Genomic DNA, 13,086 nt, shown 5'->3' with positions numbered 1-13,086 from the left:
CGCAGGAGATCCAAGTCTAAACCTTAAAGAACAAATAGATTAAGTTTTGGATCAAACGTGTTAAGTTCCGCAGGCGATCCAAAATTTAATTTAAAAGAACACATGGTAGCTAGGAAAAGGTTCAGACCTTTGTACAAAATTTTTGTACAGTGGAACCTCTAGGTTTTCGGAGTAGTAACCAACACAGCATGCTTATCTAGAAGTATTTACCTTACATTTCAAGCATGTTTAAGTAGTTAAATTTCCTTCAAGTTACAGCATGATTAAAGGATTGTTAAGATTCAAAAATATGTTAGTTTTACAAGCTTGTTATGTGGAGATTTTAACTCCCGTGAGCCTGACTAAAGTTATTTCCTATGACCATGTGGTTTTTATTGGCTGTTGAATGCTGTTTTGAGCATATACTGATACATACCAGTGGTATAGTTTTTGTTTATTTACTGTGGAGTTTAGTTTTGCATATGTACTGGTTTATATCAGTGGCTTATGATTTTAGAATCTCTTATATAATGTATATGTGAGAGAAGTACAAGTAAAGTAAGACTAAAGTCACAAGTTGATCCTGAATTCCATAATTTAGAATCAGAGCACACTAAGTGCTTAAATAAATGCCAAGGCATTTTATTATAAGAAGTATTTAAAGATTTAAAAAAAAAGTATTTTACTTTTAAAGGGCATGTACCGGACACAAGGTCCAAGGGATGGGCTCCAAGATGCCCCTAGGCACAAGGCCTAGAAGTATCTTAGTAGTTTCGGGATTAGCTACCTCGATTCTTACTAAGAATGCGCGCAAAGTGGTACAATGTCGGGCCCAAGAAAAGTTGATTATTATTTTAAAGTATAAGAGTATAAGTTGGGGAACAAATGGAACAAGTTCTTTTATCTAAGTTGCAAATTTTAGCAAGTTAAATCTATTGTTCCTTTTAGAGATGCATGATTTAGTTTTAGTTGCTATTTTCATGTGGAGCATGTATTTTCTGCTTTCTTTTATGCACATGCATTTCTTATCGAGTTTTTGTGAGTAGATAGCACTTACTAAGCTTTTAGCTTATAGATACTACTTTCCTCCTACTGCAGATATAGATAAAAGTAAAGGAAAAGCTAAAGTGTTATAGAGGAAGGCGACAAGGAGACGTCGATAGTGTGTGTGTGGTGGTTGATATGGAAGCTTGGGACCTTGCTAGAAGAATTTAGAAATCGTACCTGTTGGTGTTTTTGTTACTGCTAGAGTAGAATTTATTTTGCATTGCTAAGGATTGGTTTAGATTGCTTCTTTTTAAGTGTTAGAACAGTTAATTAGTGGTTGCTGTAGAGTAATTTCCTTGCATTACTAGTTTCGTTATCTTCCTGTCATTTAGTTGGATTAACTATTTATGCTGGGAACATGTTCTTTTCCTTATTTCTGAATTAGTTTTCCAGTTTTGTGAAGTGAGTTCTGCTTCAATAAGAATCTGCCGTATGATTCATCTTAACTCTTTCTGCTGTAGTGATAGATTCATTTGCTGTACTTGGTTTGTTTTAATGATTCTTTTGTTATGATTAATTGCTGCATGAAATTTCTGCATTAAGATTCGTTTCCATGATCAGCAGGTTTTATTTCCGTAGATTGATTGGTTACTTTGTATTGTTGGAACATTTTCTTGGTACTGCTGAAATTTTCTTCCCATTACAATGGCAGCATGCATTACAAATTTTTCCCTTTATGTTGTTGCCTTGAAACTTAGGTATAGTGGTTTTAAAATCTCAGAACTAATCACAACATTCTTTTAATAGATAAAGAAGCATGTTCTACATATGATCAGTAGCCCAGTAGCTATGTTTATTTAGATACAGTAGGCATGTTCTACTTGATTGGGTAATGGAAGTATATAAGCTATGTAGATGTCCGTATGCTATGCTTGCTTGTGGTCTTACATAAATGCATATCTGACCCTGAAAAAAAAAATGTCTCAAGAAATTATATACTGCTATTTAGAGGCATGTTTCCAATAGTTTAAAGTATCTCTAGTATTAGAGTAAGTAGTACTAGTTATGTGAAGTTAGTAGAAACTGTAGCGGTCACCCTCAGAGTAGTAAGGAGGGTGGTCTTTACAGTTGGTATCAGAGCCGTTCCCATTCTCCAGCATCACACACACATCAGCATCATCTTTGCCGTCTTCAAGTAAGAAAGTATTTAAATTCTTTCTTAATTGCTTTCCTTTATTATTATTTGCAGTATAGAGTGATTACTAATAAGTGCTTATGTAAGATAAGAGTTTTTGCAGTTTTCTTTATTCATATACAAATGTATATGTTTAGAATGGGTAGAGAAAATATCAAATCTTTTTATTTGTATAACTAGATGTCAAGAAGAGGACGTCCCCGTACCGCTAGTACTGCGGACCGAGCACAGGAGAATGAAGAGCCCAGAGTAGCTGAACCGAATCTCTCTGAAGTTGTTGCTCAACTTCAGAGACAGGTAGCAGAGCAGCAGCAAGTGATCGTCAATCTGATGGCGAATCAGCAGCCAGTCCCTCCTACTCCTCCAACAGTAACTGTGGAGACTCCAGGGGTAACTGAGGTTCCACCAGCTGCCCAGGGAGTCGTCACAGCATTCCAGAGACAAGAAGTCTACCTCATACAATGGCTGAAACTGAAACCAGAGAGCTTCTCAGGCACGATTGAGCCCTGGGATGCCCAGGGTTGGTTCAAGACGCTAGAGAGCACCATGGAGCTTCTTGACTGGCCAGAAGTTGAGAAGGTCAAGTGTGCCTCTTTTTGCCTATCTGGAGACGCACGCATGTGGTGGGAGAGAGTCAAGAGCAAGAGGGCGGTCAATCAGATGAGATGGATTGATTTTGAGACAGAGTTCTACGACGAGTTCTTCCGCCAAAGGATCACCAATAAGCACTACGAGGAGTTTATGGAGTTCAGACAGGGTGATCTGACAGTGGAGGAAGCAGTTAAAAGATTCAACAGGCTAGCTCGTCTTTGCCCAGAGCTAGTAAGCACAGAGAAGGAACGAGTCAGACTGATGCTCAGGATGCTGAAGCCAGTGATAGCACTTAATGTGAGTAGTGGAACTCATCAGCCCCAGACTGGCGAAGAGCTGGTCAGCAGAGCATTACCTGAACAGCATGAAGGCACAACGAGAGCAGCACAAGCCAATCAAGATAGAAACCAAGACTGGGGGAAGTCAGAAACCCCAGTTAAATAATCAGAACTGGAAAGACAAGGGTACTAAGAGAAAGCAGTGGAATTCAGGGAGTAACCAGAAGGGAGGACCAGAAAATAAGCAGACTAATTTCCCTCCCTGCTCCAAATGTGGGAGAACACATTTGGGAGCCTGTCTTTTGGGTAAGACTGGATGTAATTCTTGTGGTCAGGAAGGACACATGGCTAAACAGTGTCCTAACAAGTTCAAAGCACCTTAGCCACAGCCAATACAATATGGAGGCAAGCCTCAGTTACATTACATGCCTGCAACTCTGGAAGGACCGCAGCTCGGTCAAGGAAGGTTGGAAGCTCCACCAGTTCCAGCCGATGCCAGAGTATTCTCCCTTACCAAAGAGGAAGCTGCTAGTGCCTCCACGGTCGTAACAGGTCAAGTAGTTATTTTTCAGCATATAGCTACTGCACTATTTGATACTGGGGCGACCCATTCTTTTGTATCCATACCTTTTGCCAAAGAATTACAGGTACTTACAGAAAGCATGAATTCCAAGTTCCTGACAACCCTACCTTCTGAGGAAGTCATGGAATCCAGTCAGTGGTTCAGAATTTCAGATCGAGAGTTATATGTTAATCTGGTAGTCCTCGCTATGCAGATTTCGATATCATTTTGGGTATGGATTTCCTTAGCAAATAACTGCCGCAGAAGGAAAGTGATCTTTAGTCCAGAAGGTGAACCATCCTTTGAATTTACAGGAGTGCCAAAGAGGAAGACCCAGAAATTCCTCTCTTCCCTCACAGCTCACCAGATGCTAGCTAAAGGGTGTGCTGGTTTTCTTGCATTCATTGTGAGTACAGAAGAAGAAGAAAGACCTAAGCAGGAGGAAGTTCAGGTAGTCTGTGAGTATCCAGAGGTATTCCCAGAAGAGCTACCTGGATTACCTCCCAACAGAGAAGTGGAGTTTGAGATTGAACTGGTTCCTGGTACCGGTCCAATTTCAAAAGCTCCATATCGCATGTCTCCAGCAAAGCTAAAAGAGTTACAAGAGCAACTTTAGGAGCTACTTGACAAGGGCTTCATCCGCCCTAGTCACTCACCTTGGGGAGCTCCTGTGTTGTTTGTCAAGAAGAAGGATGGATCTATGCGGATGTGCATAGATTATAGGGCTCTGAATCAAGTGACCATCAAGAACAAGTATCCACTGCCCAGAATCGACGACTTATTTGATCAGTTGAGAGGGGCAACAGTGTTCTCCAAGATAGACCTGCGCTCTGGGTACCATCAGTTGAAAGTGAAGGAAAAGGATATACCCAGAACGACTTTCAGGACCAGATACGGACACTATGAGTTCGTGGTCATGCCTTTTGGTGTGACTAATGCACCTGCAGTTTTTATGGATCTGATGAACAGAGTGTTCAGAGAATACCTTGACAAATTTGTCATTGTATTCATCGACGACATTCTAATCTATTCAAGGACTCCAGAGGAGCATGACACACACTTGAGAATAGTTCTGCAGACCCTTCAACAAAAGCAACTCTATGCTAAATTCTCAAAGTGCGAATTCTGGTTGGAGCAGGTAGCGTTTCTAGGTCACATTGTTTCTAGAGAAGGCATACAAGTAGATCCAGCCAAAGTAGAAGCGGTCAGCAATTGGAAGAGACCCAAGAATGCCAGGGAGATCAGAAGCTTCCTTGGTTTAGCTGAGTATTACAGGAAATTCGTGGAAGACTTTTCCAGAATAGCCTCTCCACATACAGCCCTCACCAGGAAGAACAAGAAGTTTGAATGGTCAGATAAATGTGAGCAGAGTTTTCAGGAGCTCAAGAAGAGACTGACCAGTGCTCCTATCCTGACAGTTCCAGAAAGTGATAGGAGTTTCGATATCTACAGTGATGCTTCCAAGATGAGCTTAGGAGCTGTACTCATGCAGGAAGGAAAAGTTATAGCTTATGCTTCCAGACAACTCAAAGACTACGAGAAGAACTACCCCACTCATGATCTTGAGCTGACAGCTGTGGTCTTTGCACTGAAACTCTGGCGACACTACTTGTATGGAGTCCAGTGCAGAATCTTCACAGACCATCAGAGTCTTAAGTACTTTTTCACTCAGAAGGACTTAAACATGAGACAGCGCAGGTGGCTAGAGTTGGTCAAAGATTATGACTGTGAAATCCTCTACCACCCAGGTAAAGCTAATAAAATGGCAGATGCACTAAGCAGAAAATCCAGTGCATCCCTGATGTCCTTGTCATCATTAGCCCTGCCACTACAGAAGGAGTTGTCAGATTTCGGACTTGAAATTATTTATGGGCAACTCTCTGCATTGACTCTAGAGTCAACCCTGCTTGAGGATATACAGAAGAAGCAAGGTGAAGATCCAGATATCCAAAAGATCAAGCAAGGGATACGAGAAGAAGAAAATTCCGAATTTCGAGTATCAGACAGTGGAATCCTTTATCAGGGGAGTCGCCTTTGTGTTCCCAATGATGAAGAGCTGAGAAAGAAAATTTTAGAAGAAGCTCACAGTACACCGTACTCTATGCATCTTGGTTCCACCAAGATGTATCAAGATCTGAAACAGAGGTTCTGGTGGTCTGGACTCAAAAGAGATGTAGCTAAATATGTCAGTACCTGCCTGACATGTCAGAGAGTCAAAGCATAACACCAGAGACCAGGAGGGATGCTACAACCTCTTCCAATACCAGAGTGGAAGTGGGAAGACATATCCATGGACTTTATAACAGGTCTCCCGAGAACTACGAATGGATATGATGCAATATGGGTAATAGTGGATAGATTGACCAAGTCTGCCCAGTTTCTAGCCATCAAGGTGTCCCACTCTATAGAGCAGTTGGCACAGTTATATGTTAAGGAAGTGATCAGACTTCATGGAGTTCCCAAATCTATTGTGTCTGATAGAGATGGGCGCTTCACCTCTCACTTCTGGGAATGTGTTCAGACTGCACTAGGCACCAAACTCAAGTTCATCACAGCTTTCCATCCTCAGACTGATGGACAGACAGAGCGAGTAAATCAGATTCTAGAAGATATGCTCAGGGCTTGTGCACTAGATTTTAAAGGCAGTTGGTGCAAGTATCTGTGCTTAGCTGAATTTGCCTACAATAACAGCTACCAAGCCACCATCAGGATGGCACCATATGAGGCGTTGTATGGCAGAAAGTGCAGATCACCTATATGCTGGCAAGAAGCAGGTGAAAGAAAGGAAATGGAAGTAAACTTAAGAGAGGAAGGGGAGGAGAAACCATGATGAAAAATCGATGAGGATTGAGGCAGCAAGAAGCAGTGAGCAGACAGCTATGAATTAGGTATGCGTCTGGAATTTCAAGTAGGAGATTCAGTTTTTCTCAAAGTTGCTCCTATGAAGGGAGTGATGAGATTTGGCAAGAAGGGCAAATTAAGTCCTCGCTATGTAGGACCTTACCTGATTACAGACAGGATTGGGAAGGTAGCTTACAAGCTGGAATTATCACAAGACATGTCAGCAATACACAATGTGTTTCATGTCTCCATGTTAAAGAAGTGCCTCCATGACCCTAGCCAAGTGATTGAGCCTCAGTCAGTGCAGATCCAAGAGGATCTTAGTTTTGAGAGTAGACCTACACAGATAGTGGACAGAGCAGTCAAGAGATTAAAAAGCAAAGAAGTACCACTAGTGAAGGTCGTCTGGCAGAACCAGAAGCACGAGGAAGTCACTTGGGAGCGGGAGGACAGTATGAGACAGAAGTATCTAGAGCTATTCTAAGTTCAAGGACAAACTTTTTATAAGGTATGGGGAATTGTAACGACCTAATTTTCCCTATTTCAAGTTCTAAAAGTCCATAAAAATATTTGGAAATACTTTTAAAATATTCTAGAGATTTTTAGGAATTTTTAGAGTATTTTTACGTATTTTTTGGAGGTCGTTTAGTAGGGTTACAAAAGAAAGAAAGTTTGACAAAAATCGTTGAAGGCGAGGTTCGAACCAACGACCTCGGGTCGGACTGACCCAAGCAAAAATCGGCCCAACCAGCTAAGCGAAACGATTTTGTTAACCTTATATTGAGTGAATAATATTTAAGCAGTAGTTAATGAATAGAGAATAAATAGGAAGAAAAATAGTTGCAGCCGAGACTCGAACCTGCGAGCCACGCCTTAAGCAGAACGCAGCCAACCAACTGTGCCAGCGGCTATTGTTAATTAAGGAAAGAATGGACAAATATTTAAGGTATAGTATTTAATAAAATAACCTAGGTTATAAAAAGAGGTTAAGTTAAGAGAGGAAAACCTAAAATTTTCTCTCGGAATTTCTCTTCTCCTCACGCACGCGGCGCCGTTCCTTCTCTCGGGCGAAACCGCAGCCAAGGCTAGGGTTTCCTTCCTCCGGCGTCGGCGAAGGGTTTTCCGGCCGGTGTTCACCCGTGGGTGACCATTCCGACAAGGAGAACTCGGGAAATACAAGGAACCGGTGGAATCGAAGCTCCACCGAAACCCTAGAGCATTTCCCTTCGGTTGTAAGTCCAAGAACCCATTGTAAGTGCTTCTCACCTGCGGTAGGAGTAGCTCTCGGGGTTTTGTTTTGCATTTTTGTTGTGAAATGAGCAATAGCAGCGTTCATTCTAGCATACGATTTTGGATTTTGACCTTTGCTCTAGCAATATGGTTTAAGCTTTGGTTTCAATCCTTTGTTGTTTTTTAGTGCACGGACAGAATCTTGATGGTTTTCCTTGATTGCCACAGCATGCTTATCTAGAAGTATTTACCTTACATTTCAAGCATGTTTAAGTAGTTAAATTTCCTTCAAGTTACAGCATGATTAAAGGATTGTTAAGATTCAAAAATATGTTAGTTTTACAAGCTTGTTATGTGGAGATTTTAACTGCCGTGAGCCTGACTAAAGTTATTTCCTATGACCATGTGGTTTTTATTGGCTGTTGAATGCTGTTTTGAGCATATACTGATACATACCAGTGGTATAGTTTTTGTTTATTTACTGTGGAGTTTAGTTTTGCATATGTACTGGTTTATATCAGTGGCTTATGATTTTAGAATCTCTTATATAATGTATATGTGAGAGAAGTACAAGTAAAGCAAGACTAAAGTCACAAGTTGATCCTGAATTCCAGAATTTAGAATCAGAGCACACTAAGTGCTTAAATAAATGCCAAGACATTTTATTATAAGAAGTATTTAAAGATTTAAAAAAAAAAGTATTTTACTTTTAAAGGGCATGTACCGGACACAAGGTCCAAGGGATGGACTCCAAGATGCCCCTAGGCACAAGGCCTAGAAGTATCTTAGTAGTTTCGGGATTAGCTACCTCGATTCTTACTAAGAATGCGTGCAAAGTGGTATAATGCCGGGTCCAAGAAAAGTTGATTATTATTTTAAAGTATAAGAGTATAAGTTGGGGAACAAATGGAACAAGTTCTTTTATCTAAGTTGCAAATTTTAGCAAGTTAAATCTATTGTTCCTTTTAGAGATGCATGATTTAGTTTTAGTTGCTATTTTCATGTGGAGCATGTATTTTCTGCTTTCTTTTATGCACATGCATTTCTTATCGAGTTTTTGTGAGTAGATAGCACTTACTAAGCTTTTAGCTTATAGATACTACTTTCCTCCTACTGCAGATATAGATAAAAGTAAAGGAAAAGCTAAAGTGTTATAGAGGAAGGCGACAAGGAGATGTCGATGGTGTGTGTGTGGTGGCTGATATGGAAGCTTGGGACCTTGCTAGAAGAATTTAGAAATCGTACCTGTTGGTGTTTTTGTTACTGCTAGAGTAGAATTTATTTTGCATTGCTAAGGATTGGTTTAGATTGCTTCTTTTTAAGTGTTAGAACAGTTAGTTAGTGGTTGCTGTAGAGTAATTTCCTTGCATTACTAGTTTCGTTATCTTCCTGTCATTTAGTTGGATTAACTGTTTATGCTGGGAACATGTTCTTTTCCTTATTTCTGAATTAGTTTTCCAGTTTTGTGAAGTGAGTTCTGCTTCAATAAGAATCTGCCGTATGATTCATCTTAACTCTTTCTGCTGTAGTGATAGATTCATTTGCTGTACTTGGTTTGTTTTAATGATTCTTTTGTTATGATTAATTGCTGCATGAAATGTCTGCATTAAGATTCGTTTCCATGATCAGCAGGTTTTATTTCCGTAGATTGATTGGTTACTTTGTATTGTTGGAACATTTTCTTGGTACTGCTGAAATTTTCTTCCCATTACAATGGCAACATGCATTACAAATTTTTCCCTTTATGTTGTTGCCTTGAAACTTAGGTATAGTGGTTTTAAAATCTCAGAACGAATCACAACATTCTTTTAATAGATAAAGAAGCATGTTCTACATATGATCAGTAGCCCAGTAGCTATGTTTATTTAGATACAGTAGGCATGTTCTACTTGATTGGGTAATAGAAGTATATAAGCTATGTAGATGTCCGTATGCTATGCTTGCTTGTGGTCTTACATAAATGCATATCTGACCCTGAAAAAAAAAATGTCTCAAGAAATTATATACTGCTATTTAGAGGCATGTTTCCAATAGTTTAAAGTATCTCTAGTATTAGAGTAAGTAGTACTAGTTATGTGAAGTTAGTAGAAACAGTAGCGGTCACCCTCAGAGTAGTAAGGAGGGTGGTCTTTACAGTAAAGGTGCGTTTAACAATAAACTAGAAGAATACAAAATAACGTTAGAAGACAAGTTATAATTACCTGTGAGTTACAGCAAAAATGAATCATGTGGTCCAGCAAGTAAGAAACTTGTTTAGGCTACTCATAGCTGCAAGATAGATTATAAACAAACTTTAAACTATCTAAAACCACATGAATATACTTGTACAAAACCATAACACAATTATTTTAGGTAACTATTATATGCATCACATACCTTCTTTTGGGCCTTTGCAATTGATTTCTTCACTATTTGTTCAACCTTAGATTGCTTCCTCTTTATGGGTGGACGACCTTTGGTTCTTACTTTCAATGGAGAGTATATCACTTTTGCCCCAGATGTAGATGCTTCTTCAAGTTGTTCAACCATTGATTGCCCATTCTCCATAGCAATAATAAGTTTTTCCTTAGTGCTTTCATGATTTTCACCAAAACAGAACAAATGTCGTCATTTTCAGCTCCAAGTTGTTGAACCTCTTGCATCAATGGGGTGAGAGTATTATACCGAAGTCTTTTTCCATCACAACCATAATCATCATATATGTTACTGATGCTTTGATACCCACGTTTAATATCTTTGCGCCATCGGTCCATAATATAACGCATAGGAACCTCAATAACCTTCATTCTCATTAACACTTTGATCACATGCCTACATAAAATTCCTCGGAACTCAAACAAACGGCACACACACTTCAATTGGTAATCTAACTCGGTATAATGTACCCTAAAGGAAACTTCTCTTCCAGGATTTCCATTATTTCCCAACATATTTTCTACTACTTCAAATATTAATGTTGTCCCTTCTTCCCTCAACAAAGAGGCATCGCAAAACATCAACCCTCTTATTCCATCTTGGAACAACTTAAATATATTGTTAGTGTAGGCGTTTTGGAATTGTCTTTCAATAGAATGACTAAGAATAATTGGCATGATGGAATTAAAAGAAACAAAATCCAATTTTTTTTCATTCTCAATATTCTTCTTCAATGCACTATCATACTGTTCAACAAATTGCTTCAAAAATGTTTTAGAATGAACATAGTCATCAAAAAATACATTCATACTTTCACTTCTTTGAGTTGTGGACATACCAGCCCAAAAGCGATCTTTAACATATACAAGTACCCATCTATTCCGTTCCTCATATAAAGATTTTAACCAATCATTGTTCTCCAGCTTAAACTCCTCAATCATTTTTAACCAATTCTCATCACATTCATCAACTGTAAGAGAGTTATAAATAATGGTCTTCAATTGTTTCTTTATCATTTTGTATTGAGCATGATCGCCTAACTTCACTGGTAGTTTTTTCATAATATGTCAAAGACATAGACGATGATGAGAATTCGGAAATACCTCTTCAATTGCGATTGCCATTGCACGACATTGGTATGTGATTATAGCCTTTGGAGCACATCCGTGCATACATGTCAACCACGAGTTGAACAACCATGTGAATGTTGCTGAGTCTTCACTTGATATTCATCCACATCCCAACAGAATAGATTGCCCATAATGATTCACCCCAACAAATGGAGAAAAAGGCATATCATAACTATTAGTCAAATAAGTTGTATCAAAAGTCACGACATCACAAAATTAATCATACGCAGCCCTACATCTTGCATCTGCCCAAAAAATATTCTTTATTCGAGATTCACCATCTAAATCCAGCACATAAAAAAAGTTTGGGTTCCTACTTTGCATGCGACAAAAATAATTACTCAAAGCTTCAGCATCTCCTTCCACTAGCCTCAACCTTCTAGCTTCTGAAATATAATTTCTACATTTTCTCTCATCAAATGATAAATTCTCATAACCTCTAGCCTCAACTACACAAGAGTGAAAACTTTTGCTTAAAGTAATTCCAGCTTGATCATTTAATTCCAATTTTCTCTTCGTAGAAGAATCCAATACTTTATTACATCTAAAATGTCGTGACTTTCCAGGGCTCAAGAGATGATTATATTCAAGGTCTACACTAGTTATCACAAAGTTTCCATCATTTCGAACATCTACATTAATCTTAGCTTTGCAATTTGTCTTACTAGAAGGTCGAGGATGTAAAACATTTTTAGCTTAAGATACTTTCTTACGATTTTTGGCACATCCAATAGAAAAATATTTTTGTTTTCCATCATCTCCATTCCTACCACCTAATTTTGAAATACCAAAACCAGCATTGGTAGCATAGGAATTATAAAAAGTACGAACTTCTTCTTCAGAGGAAAATATCATTCCAATCTCAGATAGATTGACTTTTTCGACGGTAGATGGAGATGGGTCGATGTTATCCTTCATCTCATTTGAATCAAATTTTCCTTCTTCCATGATAATTTCTTCACCTACATTTATTAAGAGAAAAGTAGTATGCAACTTAGAAACTGAACATACAACTTAGGAGGGATCATCTTAATAGCACTGCACATACATCTTAGCAGAGATCTAAGAAATAGCACTGCACATACATCTTAGCAGAGATCTAAGAAATAGCACTGCACATACATCTTAGCAGAGATCTAAGAAATAACACTGCACATATTTTCCTACTGCATTATTATGTTATACAAGCAAATAACAGAAGTTGACGTACATCCAAGATCATCAGTTTCTTTCTACTAACAAAATAATTTCTTTTGGTTCATATTGTTCTAAAGGATCATGTTGTGTTTCCCACCCATAAAGAACATGAATTGAGGCTTACCAAGTTGCACTAGAATAGCATTCCTGAATTCCTATGAAATAGCACTAAAAATATGAACTATCCATTTCTAGTGCCTCTGTTGAGGATCTGATACTCTAAGGACGCTGAACCACTAAGATCATATGCAAGAGGATCTGATACTCTTGAAATTTATGCAAGTAAGACCTTTTATTTGTTATTCTACGTGTCCTTTTTACTATATTGATTGTCTGATTCTTGTCCTAAATATTCCGTTGAGTGCCACCGATTAACTAAGATTCATTTGCTTGCTAGTTGCTTGGATAATCCCTCAAGATTTGGTTACCACGAATTGAAGAAAGAAAAGATGTAGAAGAAGAAGTTGATTACCTCAAAGAATACTCAAAACTACTGCTCTTTGTTGCTACTGCTTCTTCGAACGCTGAGGGAGACGAGCCTCGCTGAGAAAGAACAATTGTTGCTTCAGCAAAGGGGAAGAAGGGGTTGCGGCGCTTTAGAAGAAGATAGGGCAGGGGAGGGAGAAGAGAAAACGGCAGGGGAGGGTGCCGTTGCTGCTTCGGCGAGGGGGAAGAAGGGGC

The 13,086-nt window shown here is 38.9% G+C and overlaps 1 protein-coding gene across 1 annotated transcript; it reads right to left on the bottom strand.

Annotated features, from left to right (window-relative positions):
• Positions 1-9,925: 9,925 nt before the first annotated feature.
• On the bottom strand, positions 9,926-10,970 carry LOC122050260. Its single transcript, XM_042611182.1, has 5 exons — positions 10,917-10,970; positions 10,549-10,824; positions 10,328-10,443; positions 10,040-10,235; positions 9,926-9,931 (listed from the first exon to the last, which is right to left on the bottom strand). The coding sequence occupies exons 1-5, from the start codon at positions 10,968-10,970 to the stop codon at positions 9,926-9,928; spliced, it is 648 nt and encodes a 215-aa protein (XP_042467116.1).
• Positions 10,971-13,086: the final 2,116 nt, after the last annotated feature.

Source organism: Zingiber officinale, chromosome 3A (genome assembly GCF_018446385.1).
Source record: "Zingiber officinale cultivar Zhangliang chromosome 3A, Zo_v1.1, whole genome shotgun sequence".
Classification (NCBI taxonomy): domain Eukaryota; kingdom Viridiplantae; phylum Streptophyta; class Magnoliopsida; order Zingiberales; family Zingiberaceae; genus Zingiber; species Zingiber officinale.
Note: the sequence above shows the minus strand (reverse complement) of the source record. Positions and strands in the feature narration are given on the sequence as shown.